The sequence below is a fragment of the Giraffa tippelskirchi genome, chromosome 3 (genome assembly GCF_054371585.1).
Source record: "Giraffa tippelskirchi isolate mGirTip1 chromosome 3, T2T-mGirTip1v1.2.pri, whole genome shotgun sequence".
NCBI lineage: Eukaryota > Metazoa > Chordata > Mammalia > Artiodactyla > Giraffidae > Giraffa > Giraffa tippelskirchi.
In genome coordinates, this window is record NC_137277.1 from 25108586 (window position 1) to 25128433 (window position 19848).

At 40.2% G+C, this 19848-nt stretch overlaps 1 protein-coding gene and 1 non-coding gene across 5 annotated transcripts in view; one reads left to right on the top strand and one right to left on the bottom strand.

Annotated features, from left to right (window-relative positions):
- B4GALNT2 (beta-1,4-N-acetyl-galactosaminyltransferase 2 (SID blood group)) overlaps window positions 1-19848 on the top strand; it is a 62532-nt gene that overhangs the window by 3813 nt on the left and 38871 nt on the right. For 3 of the 4 annotated variants that reach the window (XR_014080184.1, XM_081582514.1, XM_081582513.1), the window contains exons 2-3: window positions 16619-16819; window positions 18658-18795. The exons of the other annotated variant lie outside the window; for it this stretch is intronic. Coding sequence is in view for 2 of the 3 variants with exons in the window: in XM_081582513.1 (XP_081438639.1) it covers window positions 16619-16819; window positions 18658-18795 (339 nt within the window). In the remaining variant the exon portion in view is untranslated. The remainder of the gene's footprint in view (window positions 1-16618; window positions 16820-18657; window positions 18796-19848) is intronic. 4 annotated transcript variants of the gene reach the window in all.
- LOC145543988 (small nucleolar RNA SNORA3/SNORA45 family) lies at window positions 3352-3481 on the bottom strand. The gene has a single exon (XR_014081216.1). It is a non-coding gene; the product is annotated as a small nucleolar RNA SNORA3/SNORA45 family (small nucleolar RNA).

Below are 19848 nucleotides of genomic sequence, written 5' to 3' on the forward strand. Positions count from 1 at the left end.
GTCCCTCTTTCTTTCTTATATTCTTGTAAGGTTTTGGTGAAATGTTTATGCTGTTTCCTAAGTTGTAGTTTTTTAGCTATTCTTTGGAAGAATGAAAATGAAAATTTGGCTTATAGAATTATTCAGAATTTTCTATTTTTCCTCGTGTCAGTTTTTTAAAGCTGTATTCTTCTCTAAGAACTCGCTTATTTCCTCTAAATTTTCAAGTTTAGTGTCACAAAATTACTCATTTATATTCTCTTATTACTTCCTTAATAGCCTTAAGTTTCAAGTGATGCTCCTGACATTCCTGACTTTGGTGATTTGTGCCTGCTCTTGTTTTTATCTTAACTCCTTCCAATGAGCTTATTACTTTTGTAAGGGCTTCCTGGAGGCTCAGATGGTAAAGAATCCACCTGCAATGCAGGAGACCCAGGTTCGATCCAGGGAAGATTCCCTTGAGAAGGGAATGGCAACCCACTCCAGTATTCTTGCCTGGAGAATTCCATGGACAGAGGAGTCTGGTGGGCTACAGTCCATGGCGTCACAAAGAGTTGAACCAACACTTTCACTTTCACTTTTAAAGTAAAACAGCTTTTGGCTTTGACGACACTTTAAAGTATATGTTCCCTATTTCATTATTTTCTGCTCTCATATTTATTATTTTCTTCTTCCTACTTTATTTTGAGCCTAATTTACTGATCTTTTTCTAATTTTGAGCCTAATTTAACTGATCTTTTTCTAATTTCTGAGGTAGATGCTTGACTTCCTGCCTCTCAGATTTTCTTCTTTTCTAATAGAGATATTCAGAGCCATAAATTTCTTTGTGAGTATTGCTTTTTAGCTTTCCAGTGGTGTTGATTTGTGGTATTTTCACTGTCATGTAATTCAAACAAATGTTAATTTCCATCGTGATTTTTTTCTTTGACCCATAGTTATTTAGAAGTGCATTTCTGAATTTTTAAAAGCAAGCATTTTCTAGTTATCTTTTTGTTGTTCACTGCCAACTTAATTGCATTAGGGTTAGAAAATATACTCTATATTACTGAAATTCTTTGAAATTTTGGACACTTGTTTTATGACCCATCATATGTTCAGTTTTTGTAAATGTTCTGTGTATGTTTGGAAGAAATTCATATTCTGCAATCGTTACATGTAGGGCTTTATATAGCCAGCCCTTTTATCAAGTTTGCTGATTGTCTGCTTCAAATCATCTAAATGCTTATCAATTTTTTGATTGCTTTGTTGATCAGGTTAAAATCTCTCTCACCATGATTGTGAATATGTCTGTTTCTCCTTGTAATTCTTTCAGTATTTTACCGAATATATTTTAAGGGTATGTTATTAGAATAAAGAATTGTTATCTCTTTCTGTGAGCTGAGTATTTTATAACTTGAGGTATTCCTCTATCTGTGGTTTTGCTTGATATCTCTATATTAATATCAAATGAAGTAGACTTCACTTGATATTAATTAAGTCAACTTCCTTTAATATTAATATAGAGATAGCAACTTTATCTTGGTTACACTTACTATATTTATCTTCTTTTTTACTCTCAATGTTTCTATATCATTTTGCTTTGATGTATCTCTTGCAAACCGCATATTTTTGGGTTTCTTTTTTCCATCTAGTCTGATTACCTTGTGTTTTAATTGGAGCATTTAATCAACTTATGTAATTATTGGATGAGGTGGTTAGATAGCATCACTGACTCAATGAACATGAATTTGAGCAAACTTGGGGAGTAGCTGAGGACAGAGAAGCCTGGCGTGCTGCAGTCCAAGGGGGTCACAAAGAGTTGGACATGATTTAGTGACTGAATAGCAACAATTATTGATATAGTTGGTTTAAATCTAACATCTCAGTGAGGGCTTTCTATTTGTTCTGCCTGGTCTATATTCTTCTTTTCTCTCTTCTTGCACTTTTGGAATTGATTTTTTTATCCTATTTTCCTGTCTATTAGCTTTATTATTTGTATTTTATTTCTACAGTAGTTACACTATAGATTATAAGGTTCTTGACTTATCAAAGTCTAAAATGTTGTTTTAAAAAATTATTTAATTCTTATTTTATTTACTTTCATTTTTTGGCTGTGCCACATGGCATGTGGGATCTTATTTCCCCAACCAGTGATCAAACTCATGCTGGCTGCATTGGAAGAGCAGAGTCTTAACCGCTGGACCACCAGGGAAGTCCTTACTTGGTTTTTTAAATCTTCCCAGGGAAATGTAAAGACCTTGGAACACTTTTAGTCTGCTTTCTCCTTTCCTGACTTACGTGTCATTACTTTACCCTTTTTTGGTTCTGTTGTGTTTTATGATTTTCTTATTGTTTCTTACTGTTACGAAACAAAACAGCATTATTTTATATAGTCAGTAGTCATGTAGACCTACCCACTTTTCAGTTTTATTTCTCTTCCTTCTTTCTTTATGATCTTCCTTCTGGAGTAATCTACCTTTAGTAGTTATTTTAGTACAAGTATGCTGGTGATCAGTTCCCTCAAGTGTTGCTTGTCTAGAAACACCTTTATGGGCACCTTCATTTTTGAATAGTCATGGTGATATCAAAGATATTTCAGTATCTCTGGCTTCTCATATATTCTGTTGGAAAATTAACTAGCAACTTCTTTTAAAGTTAATCTTTTATGGCTGCTTTTAAGATTATCTTGTATTTTATTTGTTTTTTGAAAAGCACTTGTTTAACTTTATGCATCTCCCACCATGTGGCTTCAAGCTATCATGACAAAAGCCCCACCCACACCTTAAGTCTCCTCAGCTCTTCTGAAGAATTTGGCCGTCATGACAGGCTGTTTTGGGAACTTCCCCTTCCCCAAAACTTCCGAGTAGCCCAATCGCACTGCACCCATGCTAGGACTCACCCTAGTCTTGTTCTTGGCAGCGTTTACCTGTGTCTGCTCACTGACCGAGATGCACATTTTATCAAGGTTGACAGTTGGGCAGAAGCTCTGGTTCCTCTTTAAGTAGTAATGCCTCACCAATTTTGCGTGACTGGGGCGAGAAGGCAACCATTTTCATTACTTCACTACGATTAAAAAGCTATGTTTATTGTCTTCACAGCCCATCTCCTCCATTACAATGTAAGTTGTTTACTCGTACAAAAGAGTGACATAGCAGGTACTCCACTTGTCAAATAAAACAAATCTTTAAAAAGCCACCAAAGCTATCAAATGGAAAAGACTAGTATTTTCATGGAACCAGAGTAAGTCACTGAGAAGGTCAGAGGCAGTGCCAAGACTAGAATTCAGGTCCCTTGATAGCTTCTACAGCTGTTACTCCTGTAACAGAGGTCTCCTGAACCTCCCCCTAATTTGTGGGCATGCATGGATCTAACAGTTGTGTAGGTCAGTCTGATGCATGTCACTAACCTGGTGACTGACTGTGTCATGAGGGCCACAGCCAGTGACTAAGGTCAGCAGTTACTTTTGGAGGACTCCACCGTACTCAGGCAGTAGCTGATACCCAAGTGTGTCTCTAGCCCTGATTCTCCTTGTGTTTTAACTTTTACTATAATGCTTTTTGGTGTGTATTTATTTTTAATTTTCTTCTTTGTGGCTTAAATAGAACTTCACAAAAGCTCCTTTATTAGTTTTGAAATTTTTCATTTTTCTTCAAGTATTCCTCTGCCCCAGCCCCTCTTCTCCAGTACTCGAATACTCACTGTTTCCTCTGTGTCTTTGATTCTTTTAGTAATTTGAGATCTTTTGTTCGTATATCGGAGAAGGCAATGGCACCCCACTCCAGTACTCTTGCCTGGAAAATCCCACGAACGGAGGAGCCTGGTAGGCTGCAGTCCACGCGGTCGCTAAGAGTCGGACACGACTGAGCGACTTCACTTTCACTTTTCCCTTTCATGCATTGGAGAAGGAAATGGCAACCCACTCCAGTGTTCTTGCCTGGAGAATCCCAGGGACGGGGGAGCCTGGTGGGCTGCCGTCTATGGGGTCGCACAGAGTCGGACACGACTGAAGCGACTTAGCAGCAGCAGCAGTTTGTATATCATCCATTTTGGCAGTTATCTTATTTTATTTTTTATTGAAGTATAGTTGATTTACAATGTTTCAGGTATACAGCAAAGTGATTCAATTATACATATACATACATAAAGAAGTAGAGCTGGAAAACCAATAAAGGTAGACAAGTGAAATGAAGTGAAAGTCACTCAGTCATGACTAACTCTTTGCGACCCCATGGACTATAAAGTCCATGGAATTCTTTAGGTCAGAATACTTGGAGTGGGGGTAGCCTTTCCCTTCTCCAGGGGATCTTCCCAACCCAGGGATTGAACCCAGGTTTCCCACATTGCAGGCAGATTCTTTACCGGCTAAGCCACAAGGGAAGTCCAAGAATACTGGAATGGGTAGGCTATCCCTTCTCCAGGGGATCTTCCTGACCCAGGAATCAAACCGGGGTCTCCTGCATTGCAGGCAGATTCTTTACCAGCTGAGCTATCAGAGAAATCCCAAGGTAGATAAACTGGTATACTAAGAATGTCATAGCAGAGCTAATCATGATGGTCTGGTCACTCCTTAGAGCCAGACATCCTGGAGTGTGATATCAAGTGGGCCTTAGGAAGAGTAACTATGAACAAAGCTAGTGGAGGTGGTGGAATTCCAGCTGAGCTATTTCAAATCCTAAAAGATGATGCTGTGAAAGTGCTGCACTCAATATGTCAGAAAATTTGGAAAACTCAGCAGTGGCCACAGGACTGGAAAAGTCAGTTTTCATTCCAATCCCAAAGAAAGGCAATACCAAAGAATGTTCAGACTACCACACAGTTGCGCTCATTTTACATGCTAGCAAGGTAATGCTCAAAATCCTTCAAGCTAGGCTTCAGCAGTACGTCAACTGAGAACTTCCAGATGTACAAGCTGGAGCTAGAAAAGGCAAAGGAACCAGAGACCAAATTGCGAACATCTGTTGGATCATAGAAAAAAAAGGAATTCCAAAAAAACATCTACGTCTGCTTTATTGCCTACCCTAAATCCTTTGACTGTGTGAATCACAACAAACTGTGAAAAGTTCTTAAAGAGATGGGAATACCAGGCCACATTACCTGCCTCCTGAGAAACCTGTATATTGGTCAAGAATCAACAGTTAGAACCATCCATGGAACAGTGGACTGGTTCAAAATTTGGAAAGGAGTACATCAAGACTGTATATTGTCACTCTCCTTATTTAACTTATATGTAGAGCACATCATGCAAAATGCTGGGCTGGATGAAGCACAAGCTGGAATCAAGATTGCTGGGGGAAATATCAAAACGTCAGATATGCAGATGATAACCACTCTAATGGCAGAAAGTGAAGAGGAACTAAAGAGCCCCTTGATGAGGGTGAAAGAGAGAAAAAGTTGGCCTAAAATTCAGCATTCAGAAAACTAATATTATGGTATCTGGTCCCATCGCTTCACGCAAATAGATGGGGGGAAAAGTGGAAGCAGTGACTGATTTTATTTTCTTGGGCTCCATAATCACTTCAGACTGTGACTGCAGTCATGAATCTAGAAAAAAAATAGATAAATAAACTAATTAAAAAAAAATAAAATAAAAGACACTTGGTCACTGGAAGAAAAGCTGTGACCAACCTAGAGAGCGTTTTAAAAAGCAGAGACATCACTTTACCGACAAAGGTCCATATAGTCAAAGCTATTGTTACTGAAATTGCAAGTCCATATGTCTGATGCACAGTGAGGCCCATCAATATTCAACATTAGAGTTTGGAATAGAAGAAGGTTTATTACAGATTCATACAAGAAGATGAGTGGCTCATGCCCTAAGAACCCCAAAGTTACCAAAAGCTTTCAGCAAGTCCCTTTAAAAGCAAAAGGTGAGGGATGGGCGTGGTTAGTTGTTGCAGACTTCTCCCTGTCAGATCCTTTGTTCTTAAGGTCTGGTCATGGTCAGGTAACCATGTTCCTGTAAATCTCTACCAGATAAATGTTATTCTCTGTCCTGACAAGAAAAGGCAAAGTCCCAACGCACAACTTTCACCCCAAAGCCCCAGTCCTGGCTAAGAGGAGGCAGATCTCAGTTGGCAGCTCTTTCAGGGCCAGGTTCCCACATCCTGCCCAGCTGTCATCCCTGAGGGAGCCAAGCATCCAACCCAACTGGCCCTCAGTTTGCTCAGGCCACCCAAATGGGGAGACCAGGTCTCTCCGACTGGAACTCACAGAGATGGCCACTGCTGCTAGGTTGCAGAGACAGAGATGGGGGAGGGTTCACTGCTGCCTCAAGGGCTGAGCCAAGGCTAGTGGAAGGGGCCTTAGTGAGCGCTCTGGAGCCCTACAGGACGTAGTCCCCAGTCTGTTCCCTGGGCTGTCCAGCTCACCTGCTGGCCCAAGTCTGGGTAAGCTGGACGGCCTCCAGGAGAAGGCCTGAATCTGCCTCTTATGTCAGTCTCCACCTGATGACCACCACACCACCGCCTGTTGACCCAATCACTCCCCAGTCGTCCCTCATTGACAGGTACCAGTAGGCGGGGCCCACTGCGGCCCTGACCAATAGCTGAGCGAGACAACTAATGGTCACTCGCTGATGGTTGGGTGCTTGTGGGCAGGGCCCACTGAGGCAGAGAGCAGTGGCTGAGCAAGACCTGATGCCTAGTAACAGGGGGCAGAGTAATAAGGCGCAGCAATGGCTACCTGCTAGGGGCTGTGCTCTTCCTGCTCTGTTACAGTAGCATCAAGAGCTTCTAAAATCAGGGAGAGAAAACCCTGACATCCCTGTAGAAGAAAAGGCTAGAGCAGGGCTTCTTCAACTGTGGGCCATAGACTCCTGAGGGCCCCAGTGACCTCCTCAGGGAGTCTGTAAGGTCAGAACTATTCATGATAGTATTAAGATGCTAGTTGCCTTTTTCACTATGCTGACTTTGACACTGATGATGTAAGGGCAATGAAGGAAAACTGCTGCTGGTACCTTTGCTTGAACTGGTGGGAGTTGCATTCTTCCCACCACACTCAGGGGAAACTTCAGAATATCCTTGATGAAATGGTTAAATCAACTGATTTTTTTTTAAATACCAATTTTGGACTTCCCTGGCAGTTCAGTGGTTAAGGCTTTGTAGTTCCTTTGCAGGGGGCGAGGGTTCAATCCCTGGTGGGGGAATGAAGATCCTGCATGTGGCATGAAGAAAAAACAAACAATTTTAAATGTATCTTTTGATGAACAGTAAAACATTCCTACTACAGACTGAAGTGCAGTTGTTGCCTCAAGAAAAAGTGGTTGTGCAATTTGAGCAGGGAGCTGAACTAACTGCTTTTTTTTTTTATATAACCACTTTTAAAAAATTTATTGTTCAATTGAAGGACAATTGCCTTACAGAATTTTGTTGTTTTCTGACAAATATCAATATGAATCAGCCACAGGTATATATATGTCCCCTCCCTATTGAGCCTCCCTCCCCATCCCACCCTCTAGGTTGTTACAGAGCCCCTGTTTGAGTTCCAAGTCATACAGCAAATTCCCATTGCTTATCTATTTTACATATGGTAATGTAAGTTTCCATGTTACACTCTCTGTATATCTCACCCACTCCCTCCTCCCCATCCCCGCCATGTCCATAAGTCTGTTCTCTCTGTCTGTTTCTCCACTGCTGCCCTTCTAATAAATTCATTAGTACCATTTTTCTAGATTCCACATATATGTGTTAGTATACAATATTTATCTTTCTCTTTCTGAAGTACTTCACTCTGTATAAATAGGCCCTAGGTTCATCCACTTCATTAGAACTGACTCTAATGCATTCCTTTTTATGGCTGAGGAATATTCCATTGCATAGATGTACCACAGCTTCTTTATCCATTCATCTGTTGATGGAGCTTCCATGTTCTAGCTATTGTAAATAACGTTGCAGTGAACATTGGGGTACATTGTCTTTTTCAGTTTTGGTTTCCTCAGGGTATATGCCTAGTGGTGGAATTGCTGGGTCGAATGGTGGTTTTATTCCTAGACTTTTTAGGGAATCTCCACACCGTCTTCCATAGTGGCTGTATCAGTTTACATTCCCACCAACAGTGCAAGAGAATTCCCTTTTCTCCACACCCTCTCCCTCATTTATTGTTTGTAGACTTTTTGATTATAGCCATTCTGACTAGTGTGAGGTGATATCTCATTGTAGTCTTGATTTGCATTTCTCTAATAATGAGCAGTGTTGAGCATCTTTTCATGTGTTTGTTAGCCATCCGTATGTCTTTGGAGAAATGTCTGTTTGGTCTTTTTTCCACTTTCTGATTGGGTTGTTTGTTTTTCTGGTTTTGACTTGTATGGGCTGCTTATATAATTTGGAATTTAATCCTTTGTCAGTTGTTTCATTTGCTGTTATTTTCTCCCATTCTGAGAGTTGTCTTGACCTTGTTTATAGTTTCATTTGCTGTGCAAAAGCTTTTAAATTTAATTAAGTCCCAATTGTTTATTTTTGTTTTTACTTCCATTACTCTAGGAGGTATATCATAGAGGTTCTTGCTTTGATTTATGTCATCAAGTTGAACTAGCTGCTTTTTAATTGAAATATTTTTTGTTTAAAGAATGAATAAAAATGAAGAATAAGCTGGTTATTCAGACTTCTGTTTTTGGTAGATATCTTTTTTAAAAAATGAAGCAAGTGATCTTGTCCATTTGAAGAAAACAACTGGTAGTATTTGTTACCAATCATAAAATTCAAGCTTTCCAAAAAATTAGAACTTTGTAAAACTTATTTCTACTGCAATGAGGTTGAGAGTCTTATTATTTAGAGACCTTTCTGATGAGACTGGTGTCGATATTAATGAATGAATTCTCTGTATTGCATTAAAAATGCATCAGCATTTGGGGGATCAGCATAGCTCAGTGAAGCAATATTTTCCATATGAATGATGCATGGTGTTATAAAATCAAGTGTAGGTAAAAGATCCATTCAAAGTCCAAATCATACCAATGAATAAAGTTCATTGAGATGGTTTCAGGTTCCATGTTGCTGCTAACCTTTTAACTACTACTTCTTGATTTTTGGCATGGTATCAAAGATGAATATCCACAATTATCTTTGTTCCACTTATGTGTCTGTGTGGGGCTGCATTTTCCTCACATGTTTCAACCAAACAATGTAACAGATTGAATGCAGAAACAATATAAGGATTCATTTTATCTATTAAGCTAAATATTACAGAGATAGGCAAAAATGTAAAATGATGCTTTTTTTCTCACTACTTTTTGTTTGGAAACATGTAATTATTTTTCATAAAAATATGTTATTTGTGTTAGTTTTTAATGGGCTTATTATGTTATTTCTAAATTAATACATACTTTTAAAAACTCCTCAAATTTAATTTCCAAAATGGTAAACATTGACAGATATAACCCATAAAAACAAAAGCTCTTTGGGAATCCTCAGTAATTTTTAAGATTATAAAAAGGTCCAGGGACTTCCCTGACGGTCCAGTGGTTAAGATTTCGCCTTTCAGTGCAGGACATGTGATCCCTGGTGGAGGCTTTAAGATCCCACATGCTTCATGGCTTAAAAACCCAAAACATAAAGCAGAAGAAATATTGTAACAAATTCAATAAAAACTTTAAAAATGGTCCACATCAAAAAAATTTTTTTTTAAGAATAAAGATCCTGAGCCCCAGAATACTCAGAACCAGTGATCTGGGCAGTCATCAAATGCCTACTAATATTCCGCAGAAGAGAGATGCTGTGCCTAGCCTCTCTGGTGGAGGGGTGCATACCATCACCTATGAAGGGATTTTCTCAGAAATCAAACTTGGATCTGATCAAGCCTCTTGATCTAACCACAAATTTATAGAAATTTCAGGGAACAAAGGAACATGGCCCGGGGGGCTGAAATCAGCACAGTCCAGATGTGGAAAATCCAAATTGTATAGGATAAACAACATGGTTCCTTAAACAAGTAAGTTGCTAGGAAGAGATACAGAGGAATTTTATCTATTAAAAGGCACTGATGACCAACCATATGATGACCAAACATATCAACCAATGTATGGATCTTATTTAGATTCTGCTTTGATTCTATTTTTAATTGGAGTGTAATTGATTTACAATGTTGTGTCAGTTTCTGTGTACAGCAGTGTGAATCAGCTCTATGTATACATATATCCCCTCCTTCTTCAGCCTGCCTCCCACCCCACCACACCCCACTCCACCCCTCTAGGTTGTCATGGAGCACCAAGCTGAACTCCCTGTGCTATACAGCAGCTTCCCACTAGCTACTTATTTTATGCATGGTTGTCTGTATTTGTCAAATGCTACTCTCTCAGTTTGTCCCACCCTCTTCTTCCGCTCTGTGTCCGCAAGTCTGTTTTCTATGTCTGCGTCTCTTCCTGCCCTGCAAATAAGTTCATCAGTACCGTTTTTCTAGCTTCCATATATATGCCTTAATATACGATATTTGTTTTTCTCTTTCTGACTTATTTCAGTCTGTACACACAAAAAAAAGACAGAAGGGAACTCTATGCACGTTTGATGGTAATAAAGAATGATTGTTAGATTTTTAGCTGATAAGGGTATTGGGTGTCTGTGTGTGTGTAGGAACCTTTATCTGAATACCCCAAGCTTTAAGCAAAGAAGCAGAACTTTAATGAGGATTGCACAGTAAGAAATTTATTATAGGAATTACAATTTTGGGACGAGTTCCAAAAAAAAAAAAAATTAGAGAAAAGTCACCAATCATCTTGTCACAGATGAATGAGCTGTAACTGGGAAGAATTCAGAAACATCTGCTTTCTGGAGTACAGCCACAAAGAGAGTTGCTGGAGAAGTATATGAAAGGTTGTTCCTCATGGTTACCACTACTGTGAGTTCTCAGAGAAAGTTCTTATAGCGAACCTGAGGTAGTTGGTCAGCAGGGCCAGTTGGGAAGGAGGGCTGGACACAGAGTTGAGGGAAAGAGGACCAAGTGGATGGAACTTGCCAGCGTCTGCACTGCCTCTGAATCTCATGCAAATTTCTCTGTGGCCATCCCTAACCTGGCATTACACAGGGAAGGGAATTCCAGCTTGGTTCATCTGAGTACAAAACTGCCACATTACCCTTCAAAGATAGAATATTTATGGATGAAATGATATGATGTCAAGATTTTCTTCAAAATGATTTGAGAAGTGAGGGAATAGGTGAAACAGATAAATCCATTTTGTCCAGGAGTAGAAGGTAGGTAATGGGTATAATAAAATTCATTTTATTGTTTTTTTTTATTTTTTGTATGTACTTGGGATTTTTTTCTATAATTAAAAAGTTTTTTTTTTTAAGTACCCTGATCACCCTTTGCATTTTCCCCTTGGAGTATCATTAACTTTATAGGTTTTATTTTTATTTAATATGTTATAGTTAATTGTAGTCATTGTTCTTGATGATGTATCAACTATCTCAAATATGGCTGGTAGAAGACCCTTTAAACTGGCTCCTCTTTCTTGGATATAACTGTGGTCTTCTTAGATAGCCCCCTTCGCTTCTGGCATCACAGGATATTCTAGACTTGCTTTGAATTTTCCTTACCCAAAGCCAGAACCAGCCATTTCTGCAAGGGGCTCTGATTTTCTTTAGAGGGGAATGCTGTATGTAAACCGAGATCCAGATGTTCGGTGTGCTCATAATTATTAGTGTGGTATCATTTCTTCCAGGTTCTTCCCTTTTTAAAGAAGTTTATTGGAGCATGGTTGATTACTGTGTGTCAGTTTCTACTGTGCAGCAACGTGATTCAGTTATACATATTTATATATATACTTTTTCATATTTTTTCCATCATTATGGTTTGTCACAAGATATGGAATATAAGTTCCCAGTGCTATAGGGTAGGACCTTGTTGCTTATCCATTCTAATAGTGTATATCGGCTAATCCCAAACTCCTAGTTCTTCCCTCCCTCACCCTCCCTCCCTTGGCAACCACGTCTGTTCTGTATGCCTGTTTCTGTTTTGTAGATATGTTCATTTGTGTTGTATTTTAGATTATACATATAAGTGATATAATATGGTATTTGTCTTTCTCTTTTTGACTTTGCTTAGTATGATAATCTCTAGGTCCATCCAGTTTGCTGCAAATGGCATTATTTTCTTTTCATGGCTGAGTAATATTCCATTGTATAAAGGTGTACCAAACCTTTATCCATTCATGGACAGTTAGGTTGCTTCCATGTCTTGGCTATTATAAATAATGCTACTGTGAACATAGGGGTGCATATATATTTTTGAATTATAATTTTGTGTAGATAAATGCCCAGGAGTGGGATTGCTGGATCGTATGGTAGATGTATTTTTAGTTTCTTTTTCTTGCTTTTCTTTTGACTGTGCTGGGTCTTTGTTGCAGCGTGTGGGCTTTCTCTAGTTGTGTTGTGCTGGCTCAGTAGTTGTGGTGCATGGGCTTAGTTGCCCAGCACTATGTGGGATCTTAATTCCCCGACCAGGGATCAAACTGAGTCCCCTGCATTGGAAGATGGGTTCTTAACCACTGGACCACTAGGGAAGTCCCTATTTTTAGTTTCTTAAGGAAGCTCCATACTGTTCTCCATAGTAACTGCATTAATTTACATTCCCACCAACAGTGTAGGAGGGTTCCCTTTTCTCTACACCCTTTCCGACATTTATTATTTGTAGACTTTTTAGTGATGGCCCTTCTGACTGGTGTGAGGTGTTATCTCATTGCAGTTTTGATTTGCATTTCTCTAATAATTAGCATTGGTGAGCATCTTTTCATGTGCCTCTTGGCCATCTGTATGTCTTTTGGAGAAAGGTCTGTTTAGATCTTCTGCCCATTTTCTGATTGTTCTTTTTTGTTTGTTTTGCTTTTCTGTTGTCTTGATTTTGTTGGTGTTATTGAATTGTATGAGCTGCTTTTATATTTTGGAAATTAAGCTCTTGTAGGTCACATCATTTGCAAATATTGTCTCCTAGTCTGTAGGTTGTCTTTTTGTTTTGTTTATGGTTTCCTTTGTTGTGCAAAAGCTTGTAAGTTTGATTAGGTTCCATTTGTTTACTTCTGTCTTTATTTCTGTTGCCTTGGGAGACTGTTTTAGGTCCTTTCTTAAATAAGAAATGTTTAATAAATTAAGAATGGATGTTGGGGGTCTTCCCTGGTTGTCCAGAGGCTGTGACTCTGTGCTTCCAGTGCAGGGGGCCCTGGTCAGGGAACTAGATCCCACATGCTGCAACTAAGAGTTCAGATGCTACAGCTAAGAGTTTGCATGCTGCAACTAAGTGTTCTGTGTGCAACTAAGACCCAGTGCAGCAAAATAAAGAAATTAATTAATTTTAAAAAAAAGAACGGAGGGAGGTTCAAGAGGGAGAGGACATATGTATACCTACGGCTGATTCATGTTGATGTTTGGCAGAAACCAACAAAATTCTGTAAATCAATTGTCCTTCAATTAAAAAGTAAATAAATTTTTAAAAAAGAATGGATAATTTTATTAAATGCTTTTAAAATCCTCTGTCAATATAATCATATTGGGTGTTCTCCTGACCTGAATTTCCACTTGGTGAAATTTATTAATAAATTGTATAATTATGGGAAGGCAGAGAGATTGAATAATATCCTCCTAACTGAGAAGGAACTTTGAGACCCCAAAACAAAACAGGCAACGGCATGAAGAGCAATTAAGTTTATTGTGGGTGACTTACACATGGGCAGGAGCTGGCAGTCGATCCGGAGGCATTCAAAGCTGCAGAAAAGGGTACAGGGGACTTAAAGGACCAAAGCTGAAAATAAAATCTGACTACTAGGGAGAATCACGTCCATATCAATGTGAAATAGATGTTTTTCACTCCCTTTGTGTGTGTGTGTGTGGGGGGTTCTGATGACCATTAACCATTCACATCAGCAAAAGGCATTGTTCCAGTTTTCATGTCAGATGAAGGCCAGGGGAAAAGTTGGTAGGAAACTCCCCTGGCTTAGGCACAGTTCTTGTGAGCAGGCTGAAGTTCAGTCTTGCAGAAAGGGGAGGAAGTAACAGTTTAAGGAGAAAAAATTATATGGAATACCAGAAAAGTCATTTACCCAGAGAATTTTTTTTTTCTCATTTTTGTCTTGTTTTTCTTCAGTGACACACAGTTTTATTTCCTGCTATAGCAGAAGGAAAAGAACCAAACCCTGAAAAAGGCCAAGGCCACATCCCCTCTGTTGTTCCTAATTTGTTTCCTTCTGTTAGGTTGAAAATTGTGTAACGAACTTAATGACACAGAACTATGGAATACACTAAAATTATGCTGAGTGGAAATTTTGAATTTCCATTTCTTTTTTTTTATTCTTTAAAAAAAAAAAGAAAGAAAGAAAAGAGGTGGGACTGTGGGCCTAGGATAAAGTCAGAGTGGTTCAGCCACACTGTAGGATTGAGTCATCCTTGCTGTCCTAGAAGAACTTCATTTATTAGTGATGAATCTTTCATTTAGGATACCATTATACTCTATTTGCTAATATTTGTTCAGCATACTTACAGCATTATTCTTCAGTACTTATACTTGCATCACTGTAAAACTGGCTTTTGTAAACTGGTGTGGAATTGTTTACTTATGAAATACGGATTTCAGATTTTGTTGAGGCCTTTGACAACTTCCTCGTTTTTTTTTTTTCACTTTAATTGATCTGTTTAGATCATCTCTTTCATCTAGATATTCAAGATCTAGGCTTCTCCTTGTGTCTCTTACCCTATTCTGTCTTCTCTTCCTTTTCTCCTTTCCTCTATTCTCAGTTCAGTGGGCCAGATTTAGCTGATCTCTGCTGGCCAATTCCTGGGAAAGAAATTCTGACTGATTGGCCCAGCTCAGTGGTGTTCACCTTTGGTCCAATCAGCCAATGGTCAGGGGAGAATCATGTGATACAACTAGCTCATAGGTGTGACCTCTGTGGGTCAGGCAGGAGAAGAGTCTTAGAGCAGAGAGGTTATTAAGTAGGCAGATATCTCAAAAGTTGTCTCCTCCGTGCTTGGGTTTAATAATTATTCCGTTTTAGATGTTTTCTAATTTGCCTCTTTCCATTTGCATTATTATTAGGTTCTTGTTTCTGCTTTTCTTAGATTCATTTTGTTATCCATTTTCAAACTTATTTGATTGTTTAATTTATTCATTTTATGTCTTGTGGTCAGAAATTTGTATTCAAACTCAAAATTTCCACTCATCCTAATTTTAGTGTATTCCATATTTTTGTATGTAGTATCTTCATTATCTTTGTATATGTGTTCTGATGTTGTCCTTGACTCAAGCTGTTGCTTTGGAAAGCTTTAAAAATTTTTTTCCATGTTGTGGAAGAGGGGGCTTACTATTATTATAGGTTACATTTAAATTATTTATTTATTTATATTTGGCTGTGCTGAGTCTTCTTCACCGTGCAGGCTTTTCTCTAGTTGGAGTGAGCAGAAGCTACCGTTCCTTGCAGTGCGTGGGCTTCTTATTGTGGTGGCTTCTCTTGTTGCAGAGCACAGGCTCTAGGGCTCGCGGGCTTCAGTAGTTGTGGCTCTTGGACTCTAGAGCGCAGACTCACTAGTTGTGTTGCACGGGCTTAATTGCTCCACAGCATGTGGAATCTTCCCTGACCAGGGATCGAACCCGTGTCTCCTGCATTGGCAGGCAGATTCTTTACCACTGAGCCACCAGGGAAGCCCCTATCAGTTACATTTTGATGACATGTGTCAGTGTGTAGAGTGTATAATCTGAATGATTTCCACTTTGTTATGGTTTTGTGTTCAAATAAGTGGTCAACTTCTGTAAATGTCCTAAAACCTCTCTAACAGGATATGGGATCTAAAATTTAGCTGCAGAATTCCCTGGTGGTACAGTGGATAGGAATCTGCCTGCCAATGCAGGGCATGTGGTTTCAATCCCTGGTCTGGGAAGATTCCACATGCCACAGAGGGACTAAGCCCACGCATAACAACTGTTGTGTCTGTGCTGTAGAGTCCAGGAGCCGCAACAACTGAGCCCTAGCTCTAGAGCCCATGGCCTTAAACAAGAGAAGCCACCGCAATGAGAAACTCACACACTGCAATGAAGAGTAGCCCTCACTCGCCGCAACTAGAGAAAGCCCTCCTGCAGCATTGAAGACCTAGTGCAACCAAAAATAAATAAACACATAAATTAAAAAAAAAAATTAGTTGCTTTCTTGCTTTATATATTTCTGAGACTTGATTTGTTAGGGAATGAGCTGTTAGAGTGTTAGACATGAGAATGTTAGAATCCATGACCACTTTTGGATTTCTAATCTTTCTCCTCCTATATTCTGCCATTCTTTGCTTAAATAATGCTATTATCTGGTGGACAGAGTTCATGACCACTACATGATCTACATCTGTTTTGTAGATCACTCATGTGATCACAATAAGAGATCCTTTTGGCCCCATTTAATTTTTTTTTTTGCCTCAAATTCAACTATGTTGACATTAATACTGCAAGCCTTACTCTTCCCCTCCCCCTCCTTGGGCTTTGGCACATTCTTTTATTTGTGAATTTTCTGAGTGTCTGTTGCAACTTGATTCTTTTCTGGTTATCAGAAATCAGTCTTGGTAAGTAGTAGAAGATATAGGTTAAATTGACCTTTTCCCTCCAGTTACTGTTCCCATCTATATTATACAATCAGGTCCTTTTATGTTTCATATAATCAAGGAAAAAAGATTTACACAGCATTTGCTCTTTTGTGTCCTAACAGCTCTAGATGTCTGTGGATCCTCAAGATGTTGGTCTTATTCTTGGCCCTGGGCATTGTGTTATTTGTGTTCAGAAGTGTGTACCCGTATCCAGAATCCAGCAGCTACAAACCACTACTCCCTCAGCCTAGTCTGGCTGCCGGAATGCTCAAGCTTCTCCCGGAGGAACATGTCAAGAGCCTCTTTACCTACGATGGAATCTGGTGAGAGAGCCAGTTATTCCCCCTTGGTCTGACCTTTCCCTTGCTCCTTCTGTGGCAGATAGTGTCCTGTTGTGCCCACCTTACAGCCAGTTCCCTACCTTCCTGCACCTGTGCTGATTGTGGCTGTGATTCTAAACTACAGGACCAGAAAAGATCTTGGTCTGCAAGGCACAGACTCTGTTCCCTACAACACCCAGCAAAGTCCCTTGTGATTTTGGAAGGCCCGTTTAACCCAAACTACAGGAAAGACATTGCCTTTCTGTCCCTTTGGCCTCCTCTTCAGGTGGGTGGGACTGAGATGCCATTGCGACTCTCAAGTTTCAAGAAGTTTGGAGAGGGCTTCCCTGGTGGCTCAGTGGTAAAGAATCCGCCTGCCAATACAGGAGACAAGGGTTTGATCCCTGGTTCTGGGAAGATCCCACCTGCCGCTGCGCAGCTAGGCCTGTGCCACAGTTACTGAGCCAGTGCTCTAGAGCCTGTGAGCCACAACTAATGAGCCCATGTGCCTACAGCCCGTGCTCCGCAACAAGAGAAGCCACCACAATGAGAAGCCCCTGCACCACAACTAGAGAGTAGGTCCTGCTTGCCGCAACTAGAGAAAGCCTGCACAGCAATGAAGACCCAGCAACAACCAAAAATAAATAAATGAAAATTATTTAAAAAAAAATAAAGAAGTTTAGGGAATTCCCTGGCAGCCCAGTGGTTAGGACTTGGAGCTTTCACTGCTGAGCCTGGGTTCAATCCCTGGTCAGAGAACTAAGATCCCACAAGCCATCTTAAGTAGAAGTTTGGTGCAGGAGATGATTCAAGAGAGGGGTTTTGTTTTGTTTTTGAATCACAAAATTTATTTTTTATTATTTAAAACAATTTATTGGCGTATAATGACCTACAGTGATGTATTAGTTTCAGGTGTACAGCAAAGTGCTTCAGTTATATATGTACATATATTCATTCTTTTTTCAGATTCTTTACCCATGTGGGTTATTACAGAATATTGTGTAGATTTCCCTCTGCCATACAGTAGGTCTTTGTTGGTTATCATTTTATATATAGTAGTTCAGTTCAGTTCAGTCGCTCAGTCGTGTCCGACTCTTTGTGACCCCATAAACCACAGCACACCAGGCCTCCCTGTCCATCACCAACTCCCAGAGTCTACCCAAACCCATGTCCATCGAGTCAGTGATGCCATCCAACCATCTCATCCTCTGTCGTCCCCTTCTCCTTCTGCCCCCAATCCTACCCAACATTAGGGTCTTTTCCAGTGAGTCAACTCTTCGCATGAGGTGGCCAAAGTATTGGAGTTTCAGCTTCAACATCAGTCCTTCCAATGAACACCCAGGATTGATCTCCTTTAGGATGGATTGATTGGATCTCCTTGCAGTCCAATGGACTCTCCAACACCACAGTTCAAAAGCATCAATTCTGCGGCACTCAGCTTTCTTCACCATCCAACTCTCACATCCATACATGGCCACTGGAAAAACCATAGCCTTGACTAGACGGACTTTTGCTGGCAAAGTAATGTCTCTGCTTTTAAACATGCTCTCTAGGTTGGCCATAAGTGTGTGTTTGTTAATCCCAAGTTCCTATCCATCCCCCTGCCACATGTCTGCTTTGGTCACTATAAGTTGGTTTTGAGAGGGGGCCTTCTTATCCCTTCCCCTCACTGTGTCTTGGGAATGGCTACTGCTGGGATTCTAGAGTCTCAACCCAACCTGGATGGTGGTTGTGAGAAAGGAGAGTCTGGGGGGGAACGGCACACTGGGTTAGACTTCAAGGCCCCGCCTCACCCACCAGCCCACCCAGTCTGTGTGATCTTAGTCCTCATCTTGTTTTAGGCTCTTCCCGAAAAACCAGTGCAAATGTGAAGCCTGGAAACATCAGGAAAACTATAACTTTGAGGATGCCTTTGGCCAGACTGACCTCCCTGCGGTGAAAATGAGGAGACAAGCTGAATTTGAACACTTTCAGAGGAGGTAATGCAGACCACGGGGGCTCTTGGGCCCTGAGGTGGTGTGAAAGCTCTCCCCCCTCTCTCCTGAGGGTGTAGGGCCAGCGAGAGAAGAAAGGCACTCCCACTCTTGCAGGATCCCTGGAAAGAACTACTAAGAATAAACCAAGTAAAGAGAACTGAGGAAATAGTCCTTCAGTGAAGATTTATAAAACTTGGAAATTCCCTGGCAGTCTAGTGGTTAGTACTGAGCACTTTCATTGCCGGGGCCTGGGTTTGATCCCTGGTTGGGGAACGAAGAGGCTACAAGCTACATTGTGAGGCCAATAACAAGCACACAAACCAAAAAACCCCCAAGACACTTGACATGTCTCAAGCATTCATAATAAAGAAAGAGCAAAGAAACGAAAAGACTGAAACATCAGTTCAGTGTTGGTGGCACAGCCTCCATGCACCCAGGCCATCAGAGCCTTCAGTCTCACCACGTTGCATTATCTGATTCATTATATGTTGAGAATGTACTGTCCCTCTGCTGTGTGCAAAGCCCAGAGTTAAACCTTTGAGATGTGTTGACCAGGATTGTTGGTTGAAAATGGTAGAAACGGATTCTGGCTAGCTTATATTAAGAGGGAATTTGTAGGGAAATCAGAACCAGGGGAGCACAGAATGGCTGGGCATGTTCTTGTCTCTTTTTTCCCCTAGGAATCATTTATGAGTTTCAGTGGAAAGCGTGTTATAATAAATAATAGCATTTAAGGACTTGAACTCTGGAATAGGCTAGATGGCAAGTTGCTTAACCTCACAGACTTCAGTATCTTCATATGAAAAACTGTAACAGAGATATCTCCTTCATAGGTTTATGTGTAAGGAACACTGTGTTCACATGCAAAGAGCTAGTAACTCATAAAGGGCCTGACATATAGAAGCACTGCAAAAATATTACCTACTGTTTTGCTTGGTTTATTATTAACATTATCATTCTTATAGTTCTTCATGGGCAGTACGTGATACATTAAGAGGGACTTCCGTGGAGGTCCAGTGATTAAAACTCCACGCTCCCACTTTAGGGGGCACATGT